Raw genomic sequence first — 11,956 nt, forward strand, 5'->3', positions numbered from 1 at the left:
ACACACACACACACACACACACACACACACACACACACACACACACATCAGTGAGTTCTCTCACCAAACTGGCCACAGCGCATTGTCTGAACAGCCCAATTGGTTTACATGTCCACTGAAAGCACACAGGCAGAGCTTCTCCGAAAATCTTACATGTGGCTTTAAACATCCTTTGGCACATTGGACTCAGTCGTTTTCAGTCCAAACGGCTGCCATCTACAGCCAGTTGTCAAAAAAGCACGAAAGCTTTTTAACTCTGCTAGAACTATGCATTCTGTTGTCTTTTTAGAAAGGAAAAGTTAACACATTCTGAATTAGTTCCCATGATTATAGAGAAACATTTCTGTTAGATAGACTTCATTAACTACTGTTCTTCTCCCCTCGAGCAGCAGGAACTTTCAACTTTGTGAACTGCAAACTCATTAGTAACCATAGTATTTTTGCTTTGTCTGATGAACACTAAAGTAAGGCTACAGATGTACGTCTATAGTATGTTTAGAATAGAGTAAGAAGCTGTAGAAATACTAGAAATTATGCGTTTAAATGGTTAACATTGCACCTTGTTCAACATTGCTTCTTGCTGTAGCTATAACTAAATATGCCTGTTTCCCAGTTTCATCTCATCAAGTGTTCATGGTACTGATCGCTTGTAATTAGAAGCTCTGCTCTTCCGACATGACATGCTTGTAGCTGGAGTGGAAAAATGGACAGAACCAGTTGATAACTAGTTTAGTGATACTGGTATCCAGGAGAGCCGATGTTCAGTGAAGCCAGATAACCCCAAGAGAGCCAGACTGAACGTTTAAGTTTCTTTCGTGATACGTGCTCATATTCTTCCTCAGCTGATCGATTTGATCATTTATCTCGGATCTCAACTTTCGACCCGTTGCAGGTGGATCGCTATTTAAAAATTCCATTTCCATGAAGAGTAAACTCCAACTGATGAAGACCATGTGATATGGTTTAAAGCTCCAGAAAGATTTGTGAGTGGACCTGTGCTGCGATCATAACTACAAAGCTTGTTGACTAGTTCCAAGTTACCCTGAGGCGATGGAGATCCAGACGGCCGTCTCTTCAGTCTAGGATGGTCGTTAGTAGGGGAGACATCTCCATCCAGAAGAGAGTCCTAAAACAAGACATAACATCTAAACCTTCAACCATCTTCAATACTAGCAAAGTAGAGTAACTATTCAAACCATAGTTTCATCTTGTAGTGGGTGGTTAATAAGATCACGGGTATGCAAACAGTCAAACTCCACCTGCATAAAACTGAAGGAGCCATGGATCTTCGTCATTAGCTCCTCTAGGTGATGCTTCCTCAGGACAGGGTCTTTGGGTAAGGCATGTGGAGAGCCGAAAACCTCCACAGGTATACCCACGAGAACTGCCTGGAAGAAGAAGATTTGCAAATTGTTTACAGAGAGCTATCTGTACATTTTAAACTAAATGTTTTGTACTCACCAATTTGGCAGGTTTCTTGCTTTTGACCCGAGTTTCTTTTCTCTGGGAAAACAAGTATGAATTATTGTGTGGGCACCATTGTTGAACGATAACATTCTGCACAATTACAGACACTTACAAATCACAACGGCTGTCCAGTTTGCAATAAAGAAAAAGAAAAGACAGTCCATTTCCATCTCTTCCTCCTCATGAGTTCAACCTGGAGAATTACTGAACAATACAACCTAGTCTTAGTTCACCATTCTAGTGCATTTGTTGTGGGAAGACAACAGTTTCAGAAAAAGTTCCTGACACAGACAACCGAATACCCACTTTACGCAGCCAGTCATAATTTGAAAGCTGAATATAAATATGCATTTCTTTTAATAAAAAAATGTTTGTATAGCCTCTTAAATTTGGGTATCACAATTGTATGAAATACTGAGGACATAATTGCAACATATTCTCATCAGTGCTTCCTGTTGAACTAATGGAGATACCGTTTTATTTAATGACCTCAAACATCTTATTAATTATTGCCCGACATATACGCCTATGCGTCCGATAAGTAAAGATGCATGCCTGACCAATTGCTTTGACCAAAAGCCTGGCTCGGTTACGCACTGATGAGCCATTTGGTTCACAAAACAAATGACAATTGCACAACGTAGAGCCGTTATCTTCCAATCAAAATCGGTCCCTGGCTCCTCCAGACAGGCATGCCGACTAAAGGAGCAGAAGTTTCTTTGGGCAAGACACAACCCCAAATTGCTCCCCAAATCTGTGCATGCGTGTATAAATGTGCGTGAATGTGAATGGTTTTGGGTACTGATGGGCAGGTGGCATCTTGCATGGCAGCCCCGCCGTGTGTGAACAAGTAGTGTGAAGCTCTTTGAGTGGTCGGAAGACTAGATGGCACTATACAGATGCAAGTCCATTTATCACATTGATGTTAAAAAATGAAAAGGAAGTTTCATAGATTCACTTTAATACCTCCACACATACAGTATGCATCTCTGTCGTCTCCACTATGAATCGTACAAATTGGTATACTATTCATGGTGTTGACCTCAAAAACGGCAGAGACACTTTTGCCTTTAGACATAAAATTTATGAATTTACAGTATACAGAGGCATCAATTCTGACAAACAGTAGTAGCTAAAAAGTTAATTTCTGCAGTTCTCAACCCGGAGCCCATTTTCCCATGTTTTGCGTTTGCAATGACGAAAAGGGACAATATAGAAATTGGTCCAGTAGTGAGGGACACTGCTTCAGCCAGCAGCCGCTAAACATGCTGCAGTGTGATCCACTAAAAGTGGATGTTTGTGACACTGACAAGCTTTTATAAATGACACAATTATTGAAAAGAAGAAAAAACACGTACGTTACTTTTTCCTTTCCGTTATTGTGTCATGACTGGAAGACAACAGATGAATTGAGGGTTTAAGAAAGGAGTGCCACGGGACACCAGTGCTTTCATAGTTTAACTAAAAAGCTTAGTGTCATAAGATTTCCAATGTCCTGGCTGAATATTAAGCCCATTTCAATAATGTGTGACAAGACATTTCAGAACGCGCGAGACACAAAACTAACAGACGAGATCAACAGAAGGTCCTTTCTGTTGATCTCGTCATATACATCATCTGAGCCCGTCAAACACTTTTAGTGAACGGAAATTAAAAGAGCACAACTACCCATTATGATTACACTGCAGCCCGTTAAACAACAATATACCTCAACACTGGACCAATTTAAATAAAGTAGTTATCCAATAGTCACGGACATAAAAACATGCAGCTTAGAAAAACAAACATAGTTAAGCCTTAAACTCAAGTCGGACTTGAGTTCCATTGAACTTTTGAAGACTATTTTGAGATTTCCTCTCATTTCAAAAAGGTAGTTTGTTGCTGTGACAAATGCTTAAATAACTTAAACTTTGCACTCTTGAGAAAATCAAACCTACAGGATGTGAACACATGCATTTGAAATGTAAAAAATTACAATCTATGCATTCAAAGTAAAATGCATCAATCTGGTGCATTCAAGGCTAGATCTATGAAGAACTTTGTGCTCTAGTTAATAATTCTTTCCATCAGTGGTGGACTAACTGAGTGCATCTAGAATACTCAAGTAGCACTTTTACTCAACTTGATTATTTTCATTGCATGCAACTTCATACTCTGCATATTCAGATTCTTAATACAGAATATAAATAAACTATGCTTGAGTAGTATACAAAGTAAGCTCCACCTTTACCTGCTGCAACATTAAAGTGTATGCATCAATAGGTAGTCCAATGATATATTTTACTGAAATGGGCCAGTCTAAATAACGTGAACTTTTGCTTTTTGTACTTTAGGTATACTTGATGCAGAACTTTTACACTGGCACTACGTTAACTTAGTACCTCTTCCACCAGTGTGCTCTAGTAAACAATTTCATCATAAAACACATTGGTGTATAGATATGAATAGTGATGACACAGCAAAAAAGTCACTTACAAAGCATGTAAACCAGACAATACCATGTCTCTCAATTAGCTTGACTATATTTTTTTATCCATTACTTAGGCATTTAAAAAATAAAAAATAAAAAATAAAAATAAAAATAAATAAATAAATTAAACAACTTATAGCAGCACAGTTTGATGTCAAAATCCATCAAGCTATGCAAAATGCATAGCTGTTGGTGGAAAAACAAGATGCATTTAACTTCTTAAGACAAACCAGTGACACCTATAATAGAGGGGCTGTTGACCTCTCACCTGTTTGGAGTCAACACATTGTTTCTTGGTGGTGACTGGGACCTTGGGGATAAAAGTGGCAGCTCCTCTCCAGGGTTTGTGGACTGTAGCTTGGGGTGAACCAGGTCTATCAGAAAACTCTATATCCCAGCAGTCAGGAGGCTCCTGCTCCCTTGTTCTCTGGAAGTCCGCCTTCCAGTTCTGAGTAGGAAGAGTCTCCGTATCACTCTGGTACAGTCTGCTAACAAACTGCCATATCACCAACAGAGCATCAGTTTGGGGTTTGCCGACAGTCAAAACGTACTTCACTGAAATACAGATTTGATCAAATAAAAAATTAATTGGATATCAGTCTTACCTCCTTAGAATCTTCTTTTGCTTTTGATGGGGCTGACAGAAGCAAAAAATAAAAACAAATTCACAAGTCAGACTAGTTATAGAGTGGTTTCAGTAACATATTAAACTTCATACCACCACATAAAGCCACCAGTGCGCAGACACACAATACATGCAAGCACGATCATCTTACTGCTGTGGCCGTTTGACCTCAGCAACACCTCTGGAGGCTTGTTGGGTGGACATGGAAGACGACTGAAGTACTTGCAGGTCAACAGCCTGTTGAGCTCTTCTTTGAAAAGCTTAACTGAAAAGATGAGTCAATTAAAAAAAGTCAGAGGACCCTCAAGCAAAACAAGGAGTTATTATAAGTTGGTTTTCATTTCTGTAGCTTGAGCCATTGGGTGCATCAGTGGTAATAATCATAATAGTAATTACTGCTAGATGCTGATATATCGTAGCAGTCAGATAGACAGGTTATTTGCAACCTGTCTTTCTTTGGTCTGTAAACTGTCAAGACATTTACAGGCAGTTTAGGTCATTGAACAGTTCACATTCCCTCCAAATCAAGTTGTCTCGTTTGTACATTCCATGAGAATCTGAACGCTCGTCTGTTGCATCACTGGACCAACGTTAAACACTGTCACAGTATTGTGAAATCTCATTCCATTTGGCAGGTACATAATGGGTAGTTTCATTCTCTACGCTCTGGTCTAAGTTTTAATAAAACATAGCTTCCCCTTCATCCCAAACAAAGAGCAGGCCAACTACAGTGAGTTGATCATAACCGAGGCCTTCACCATGAGGCAGGATTTAGGGTTAGCAAGGCATCACATGCATTTAAGCAACGCATTTCTTTATTAACGTAATCATGCTCTAGATGCAGCACTGATGTTAGAACCGTATTAGTTTACACAACACAGTCACACATTCAGATCTTTTGCAGCCGTTCTTCCTGCATTTGGCAGCTGCTTATAACAGATTTCCCCGTGGGGATGAATAAAGTATCTATCTAGACAAACACAGAAGTTAGTTCTCCATTTATAAAATAGCCTACGCCGCTCTGCTGACAGTAGACCCGTCCATGTTTGCGTTTGGTAATATTCCACCAACACTACACCTTTTAAGTGAACAAGCTCATAGCCAGACTGAGAAACAGAGAATTACAGAGTTAACCACCGTCTCAGGATCACACCGCTGAAATAGCATTCGTGTTGTATATGGCCATTTAAAAACACATGTGTGTGTGGAAGTTGTTCTATATAGCTGGAACGTTAAAGGTTATTGTTTAATAGCCTAAACCCTGCTCTGGCAGGCCAAGGGGCGGCACATTTTGCCTCAATGATGCTGCTCAAAAAGCAGTCAAAGTTGATGGACAAAACAAAAGCGTGTACATTATATATGCTAATAAAGTATAATAGATATAAACAGCAACTAAAAGAAAAGCTGTTAAATGAATCCCGTTCTATACTTTATACATTCAATTTAATCTTACATGTAAGCAGAAATATCTGAAAGCCAAAATAGATTTCAAAAGACGCCCCCTTGAGGAATATTGGTGAAAACGCAGAGCTTTCTTTTTCTTTGTGTATCTTTGGTCAATTGGATTATTTGAATCAGTGCTCTAGAATATCTGACCTCAACAATTCTGATTTGAATATTTTTTTTTTCAAAGGACGTCCAAGTCAAAACATGTTAGTAATGGTTTTTAATTTGTACTTTAATGTTTTAGCGTCATTTATTATCACGCTGGAGCGAGCATTTCCTCTGCTCTGTGTCGGGCTGAGCTCCTACAACCAGGAGGATTACTACATTTGCCATCTACCTTTGAAAAACAGTGGTGAGCAGCATCACCAAAAATCTAACTAATCTATAATATCCAAATGATATTAAGTGTCATTTTGATATAACTGGTCAGTAACAAAATGACTGAGGGGCTCAGCAAACAAAGCTCAGATATCTATGTGCTTTTATACTCACATGTAGATCCAGCCACTGGTTTGTCTGTCCCCTCTAGCAGGTCCAAATAGGCCAGAGCTGCTTGCTCCATCTGCTCCTCTAAACTTTAACACAGTGAAGATAGACAGGCGAGGTCATCAATGAGCCAAGAAACCATGTGTGACAAGAAGCTCTGAGCGCCAACCTGAACTCTGCTGTGGAGCAGCAAAGCATATGCGCCGTTGTTAAGGACATGGGAGTTTCTACATAATGTGCAGAAACACTGTACTACATATATTGTGGGGCAACTGTGGCTAAGAAGGTAGAGTGGGTCATCTCTCAAATCAGATGATCATGGTTCAATCCTCGACTCCTCCAGTCATGTCGATGGGTCTGGCAACACGGGTGTGAATGGCTGAATGACATGTAGCGTAAAAGTGCTTGGAGTAGTCGGAAGAATAGAAAAGGTGCTATACAAGTCCATTTAGCTATACGTTATTATCATGTTGCAATTTTGTCGTGTTTTTTTACACAGAAGTATATCAAATTAAATATAAGTAAAGACTGTGTTGCTTTAAGTTAGTCAAACAAAAACATCATCACAATAATTTGAATTAGATTGCAGAAATTGTACCATTTGCTTTAAAAGAACCATTGAAAATAAACTGACAGAATCACCAGCTCCCCTCCATTCCTCTCCGTTGACAGTTACAAGTCAGTCAATGCAAGCAGAAATTAGCAGTAATGAGAGATCAGTGCAGTGCAAATGTTGCTTTGTCATTTACCTTTAGGCTGAGCTTGAAGCCTTTTAAGATGATTCTACAAACAACCAGAACCACAATTGTTTCGTCAGCAATCATTCAACAGCTAAATGAGCAGCATGGGTGGGTGTTGTGGGCTGGATGAGAGTAAACTGGGATTGTACTGAAATGCCAATGTACCAATGACTTTGGCACAGAACGCTAAGACAGTGTCCAGAAATCTCTTCTCCTGGTGAGTGTGGGTCAGTGGATCGTTACCGGATCCACTCATCCAATATTATAGTTGCTGTGTATGACCGGTAAAAAACACTCATCATTGCACCCTCTAGCTCTCTTTGTCTGTGTCGATATGTTGCCAATCACCTCAGTCCGTTATCCCTCTTGACCCCCAGCAGGGCAGCAAGCCGACTCAGGCTCTGCTGCTGTTGGGCTGCAATGCGTGGCGCCTGGTTGTGTCCAGCCAGCAGGTCTCTCCTGACGTGCTCCTGCTGCATGCAGTGGAGGAGGTGCTGGATCTGCAGCACGGTGCTCAGACGCCTCCTCTCCGTCTCCTCCTTCACCACCTGCTCCTTCCTCATTGCCTTCTTCTGGGCTCTCAGCAACTGCAGTGGCAGGATGAATCAAGCAGCAGTTTGAAAACATTGCATAAACAAGTTGTCTGAAACTCAACCGGGACCAATTCAATAAGAGTCCCCTGTTAACTGCTGGATGTTGTTGCACATCAAGTTTTAAAGACGACTAGAACCAGTTTTAAAAGTAGAAAATTTTGGGCTAGAACAATAGTCTTTAATCAATGAATCCTAGCAAAACAATACATTTATAATTGAAAAGCACTTTTGTATCAATGTGTAAAAGATTAGGATTATTAGCTTGCTCACATCCAACAAGTACTCCTGTCTTTTTTTTTTTAATACTATATTTATCCCGGTATGGGGGACATTAGTCTCTGCATTTGACCCATCCCTGTATCAGGGAGCAGCGGGCTGCCTATGACGGGCGCCCGGGGAGCCGTAGGGATTCAGTGTCTTGCTCAGGGACACTTGCGGTTACCAGACAACCCTCTTAACCCAGTGAGCCACGGTCGCCCCATCATCTGTGCATCAGCTATGAAGCTAGGGCCTGGAGCTCTGCACAGAGAGCGGGACAACGGGAGAAGAGGATGGCATGGCTCAAATGCTCAGTTAGTAAGTTGTCTCTTTAAATTAGTGGTGCAACGAATCATACAACTCAGGGTTTTGATCACAGATCGGATCAGCACAAAAAAAAAAAAAAAGGAGCAAAGAAAACTTTTACAGATCCCGATCACGTTTATAATCGTTCAAAAAAAGATCACTTCAACCACTCTGAAGTCAGGGTAAACCATCAACAATTATAAATGTTATACTTTTACTTTGAGATATATATTTTAGTAGTATAGTTTTTTTCTTCATAAAAACAATTCAAATAAGGAAATAAAAGATTGTATTTTTATTGCTTAAAACAAATCTTGTAGTTAGTTTAGCAATTAGAAGTTTTAATGATGTAGTATACGCTGCTTAGAGGTACGTATTACAGCTCATAATTCATTTGTAATATCCATTTATGTTGTTGTGAAAACTTTGTTTATTCAAGTTAATCATCAAAACTTCATTTTACGAGATTACATCATATTTAAGTTATAGTTTAGCTTTTCACTGAACAGAGCCTGAACGCATCATAATGTAACTGAAGGGAACCTTCGTTCGTTAGCCATTAGCAGTGCTGCTAACGTTAAACTAGCTCTGTCAATCTAAACACGGACGGGTTGTTTACAGTGTAAAATAATCAGAGATCGGCAACTAGAAAAGCATAAATGACCTGATCACACGTTTTACTGAAGTGACTAAAGTCAAATTAAGCCGTTTAACTTGAGCTCCATGTGTGGGTGCCAAACCACTACCAACACAAACAAGTAGCGATCCAATTAAGCTAGTACTAAATAATGAATAAAAGCCCAACCATGAGCTAGTTTAAGTGTGTATCTGACAATGTTCAAACTAAAACTTAACAGCCTCCAATTGATCATTTGGCTGCTGAGCTGTGTACAGTTTCACAGACAGAAACAGCAAACGCTCAACTCTGAATGCTTCAGAAGTCCTGGTTCATGAACGTATCAATTCATATTTAACAATATATTAATGAGATATGCTTAGCCAAAAGGTTTAGTTAGCAGGAGTTGAAATCCCCTGCCATGTAGATTTTGGATGCAAATTCTAAAAATGCACAGGACTGTGCAACTGGTCTTGTTTTGTCACATTTTGTTATGCGACCCTATGTTGCAAATGAAAATTTCCACCATGCTAGAAACAGCAGCGTGACAAACATTGGTTAAAACGCCACGCTCGTCAATGTCACACAGCCATACAATCGCAATAGAGGAAGGGCGGGACAAAGACCAACCGCCAAATCCAACATGGAGGCTACAAGCGAGGAACAATATCATAGACGGAGAAAGGAATGGACCAGACGTCCATCTCTCCCCACCTGCGTCCCTTCACAGACAGCAAGTAGCTGCTCTACATGGTGCCAACATATTCACTTCTGCTGATATTTAATATATTAGCAACCAAAGAGTCTCAGCAGAAGAACTAAAATAACTCTCGGTAATTTGGGGTACATTTCATATAAAAAAAGTAATGTCCTTTCTCAAAATAGCCACTACTGCAAAGCTTACATTTTAACAAATATTTGATATTTTAAGGAAAGGGATATTTTCCAGTGATCCCAGTAAGGTTACTTCAACTTTGTTATTCAGGGGTTGGCCCCAATCTAAGCAGCCTAGTTGACAATCTCCCCCATTTTATCCCATAATGTCAATGGTAGGCCGAGCATGCTTAACACACGGCTTTCTGCTCATCAGGTTCATCTTACATTTGAACAGGTATTTAATCAATTATTCAATTAATATTCTGCCTGACACTGCACGATTAGAGATAAAATAATAAAATAAAATAAGCACACTCATCAGAATCTATTAAAAATGGCCACCACAGAGAAATTGCATCCAGTTATGCTGATCACATGGTTGTGGGACGAAACCATTACATTTACAGGGGGAGCTTGTGTTGTGTACAAAACCTTTGTCTGGTTTTATTGTACGTCTTCTCTTAAATCAGTAAATATATCAAAGGACGTAACATGTACCCCCAATTAGAGAGCGACTCAACACTACAGAGTTAAAGAAAGCCAAGCAGAGTCTTTTACTAAAAAGTGAAATTCATTAGTTTCATTTGACACGTACTGGATCAAGAAAACCAGCAGACGCAAAGAGATAAAGAAAACATGCTGCATTCCAAAAACATGTGACTGCAGATGTTCAACTACTCCGGTCTTTGTCATCCATGACGTGCTGCCTATGAACCACGAGTAGTACGGATACACTTTGGTTTGTTAGCTCATCAACATCTGATGCGTCAAAGAAACAAGTGATTATTGAGAAGAGGCAGGATTTTGAATCATATCTAGCCTTTACTCATATCTAGCCTTTACTGGCTCCAACTATACAGACATGTCACTACAGCCCAACAACAATGAAAAGAAGCACTATTGCCAAAGACTTACAGTCTGAGTCAAGACATCCAGGCTCTTGTGGAGCTCTCGTGCAAACGCCAGATTATGTAGCACCTCCTCGTACTTTTCTACAGCCTCCTGGAAAACAAAGAGGAAAACCTTAAGAACAAACGACAAACAAAAGATACAAGATCATCTTCGTGGTGGGCAATACACAGCCTGGTCTTACCATCTGATCCTTGTTAAGTTTCTCACCCCGATTCAGCCTCTTCTTGTAGTCTTCAAGTCTCAGCTGCAACAAAAACATGTGCCTGCCTCCACGTACCCATTTTAAAACCCATTAACTGGAATTTACTCTGACCTATAACCATCCTACCTTCTTCTTCTCCAAATTGCGGACTTTGTGTTTGAGGCAGATGAGACCATCTTCTATGTAGGAGTCATAGTCATAGCCATAGTAGATAGTGGAGGTCTCCAGGCTGAGCTGCAGGGCGCTCAGACCACTGGGTGAGCACACCTTGAGGCCATCAGCAATCACCAGGCTCTCCCGTCTTTCCCGCTCCTCTTCCGAGCACTCGGATGGAGGGCTGACACTCACAGTAGCGGGAGGAGAAAGCTGCACCATGTTGAGCTCCACACTGGAAGGTAAGGGACGGTAAACAGAAGAAAGATGCTGCTGGTAGCAAGCCGACTGTTTCATTAGAGTCAGCTGTCAACCCAGTGACACTTCATTTATAGCAGCCACTGAACAGCTGAGCTTCGTCAGGATGAAACCTGATGCAGCAGAAATGTGTGAAGACCAACATAAACATCACGAAAGCCTGTTTGAACTCCCTGCATTAAATATCCCTTTGTGCAGGTTCATGAGTCACTTCTGCTGTGGCTTGGGTCAAGATTCATATTACCAGACTAGGAAGTTAGGCAAGGCAGGATTTAATAATTCAGCTTTGAATTATTATGCTGAAAGAGTCTCGAGCAGTCGTTTTAAAAGCCACACTAACTAAATATCCTTTGACCAAACCAAACACAATAGTTACTTTCGTTTCATATTTTAATTATTTAAACTTTAATCACCAAACACGTCAGCAAGTCATTAAAAACAAACGCCAAGCCTAAAGAAACAGCTGACTCACCTCGTATCTGTGACTCGTGCGCGTTGACGCCTCTCTGGGGACGGAGAAACGGATGGACCCCTTTCAACCGTGATGT

General features: G+C 40.4%; 1 protein-coding gene across 1 annotated transcript in view; it reads right to left on the reverse strand.

Moving 5' to 3' along the window:
* Window positions 1–11,956, reverse strand: part of caprin2 (caprin family member 2) — an 18,947-nt gene extending 6,991 nt beyond the window's left edge. Inside the window, exons 1-12 of the mRNA XM_031869869.1 lie at window positions 11,881–11,956; window positions 11,124–11,385; window positions 10,977–11,039; window positions 10,799–10,885; window positions 7,583–7,821; window positions 6,501–6,583; window positions 4,714–4,827; window positions 4,543–4,574; window positions 4,206–4,433; window positions 1,462–1,503; window positions 1,260–1,388; window positions 1,042–1,126 (exon numbers count right to left, since the gene is read on the reverse strand). Coding sequence (XP_031725729.1) covers window positions 1,042–1,126; window positions 1,260–1,388; window positions 1,462–1,503; window positions 4,206–4,433; window positions 4,543–4,574; window positions 4,714–4,827; window positions 6,501–6,583; window positions 7,583–7,821; window positions 10,799–10,885; window positions 10,977–11,039; window positions 11,124–11,372 — 1,351 coding nt within the window. The 5' untranslated portion in view covers window positions 11,373–11,385; window positions 11,881–11,956. The remainder of the gene's footprint in view (window positions 1–1,041; window positions 1,127–1,259; window positions 1,389–1,461; window positions 1,504–4,205; window positions 4,434–4,542; window positions 4,575–4,713; window positions 4,828–6,500; window positions 6,584–7,582; window positions 7,822–10,798; window positions 10,886–10,976; window positions 11,040–11,123; window positions 11,386–11,880) is intronic.

Source organism: Anarrhichthys ocellatus, unplaced genomic scaffold (genome assembly GCF_004355925.1).
Source record: "Anarrhichthys ocellatus isolate YVR2014 unplaced genomic scaffold, GSC_Weel_1.0 scaffold49, whole genome shotgun sequence".
NCBI lineage: Eukaryota > Metazoa > Chordata > Actinopteri > Perciformes > Anarhichadidae > Anarrhichthys > Anarrhichthys ocellatus.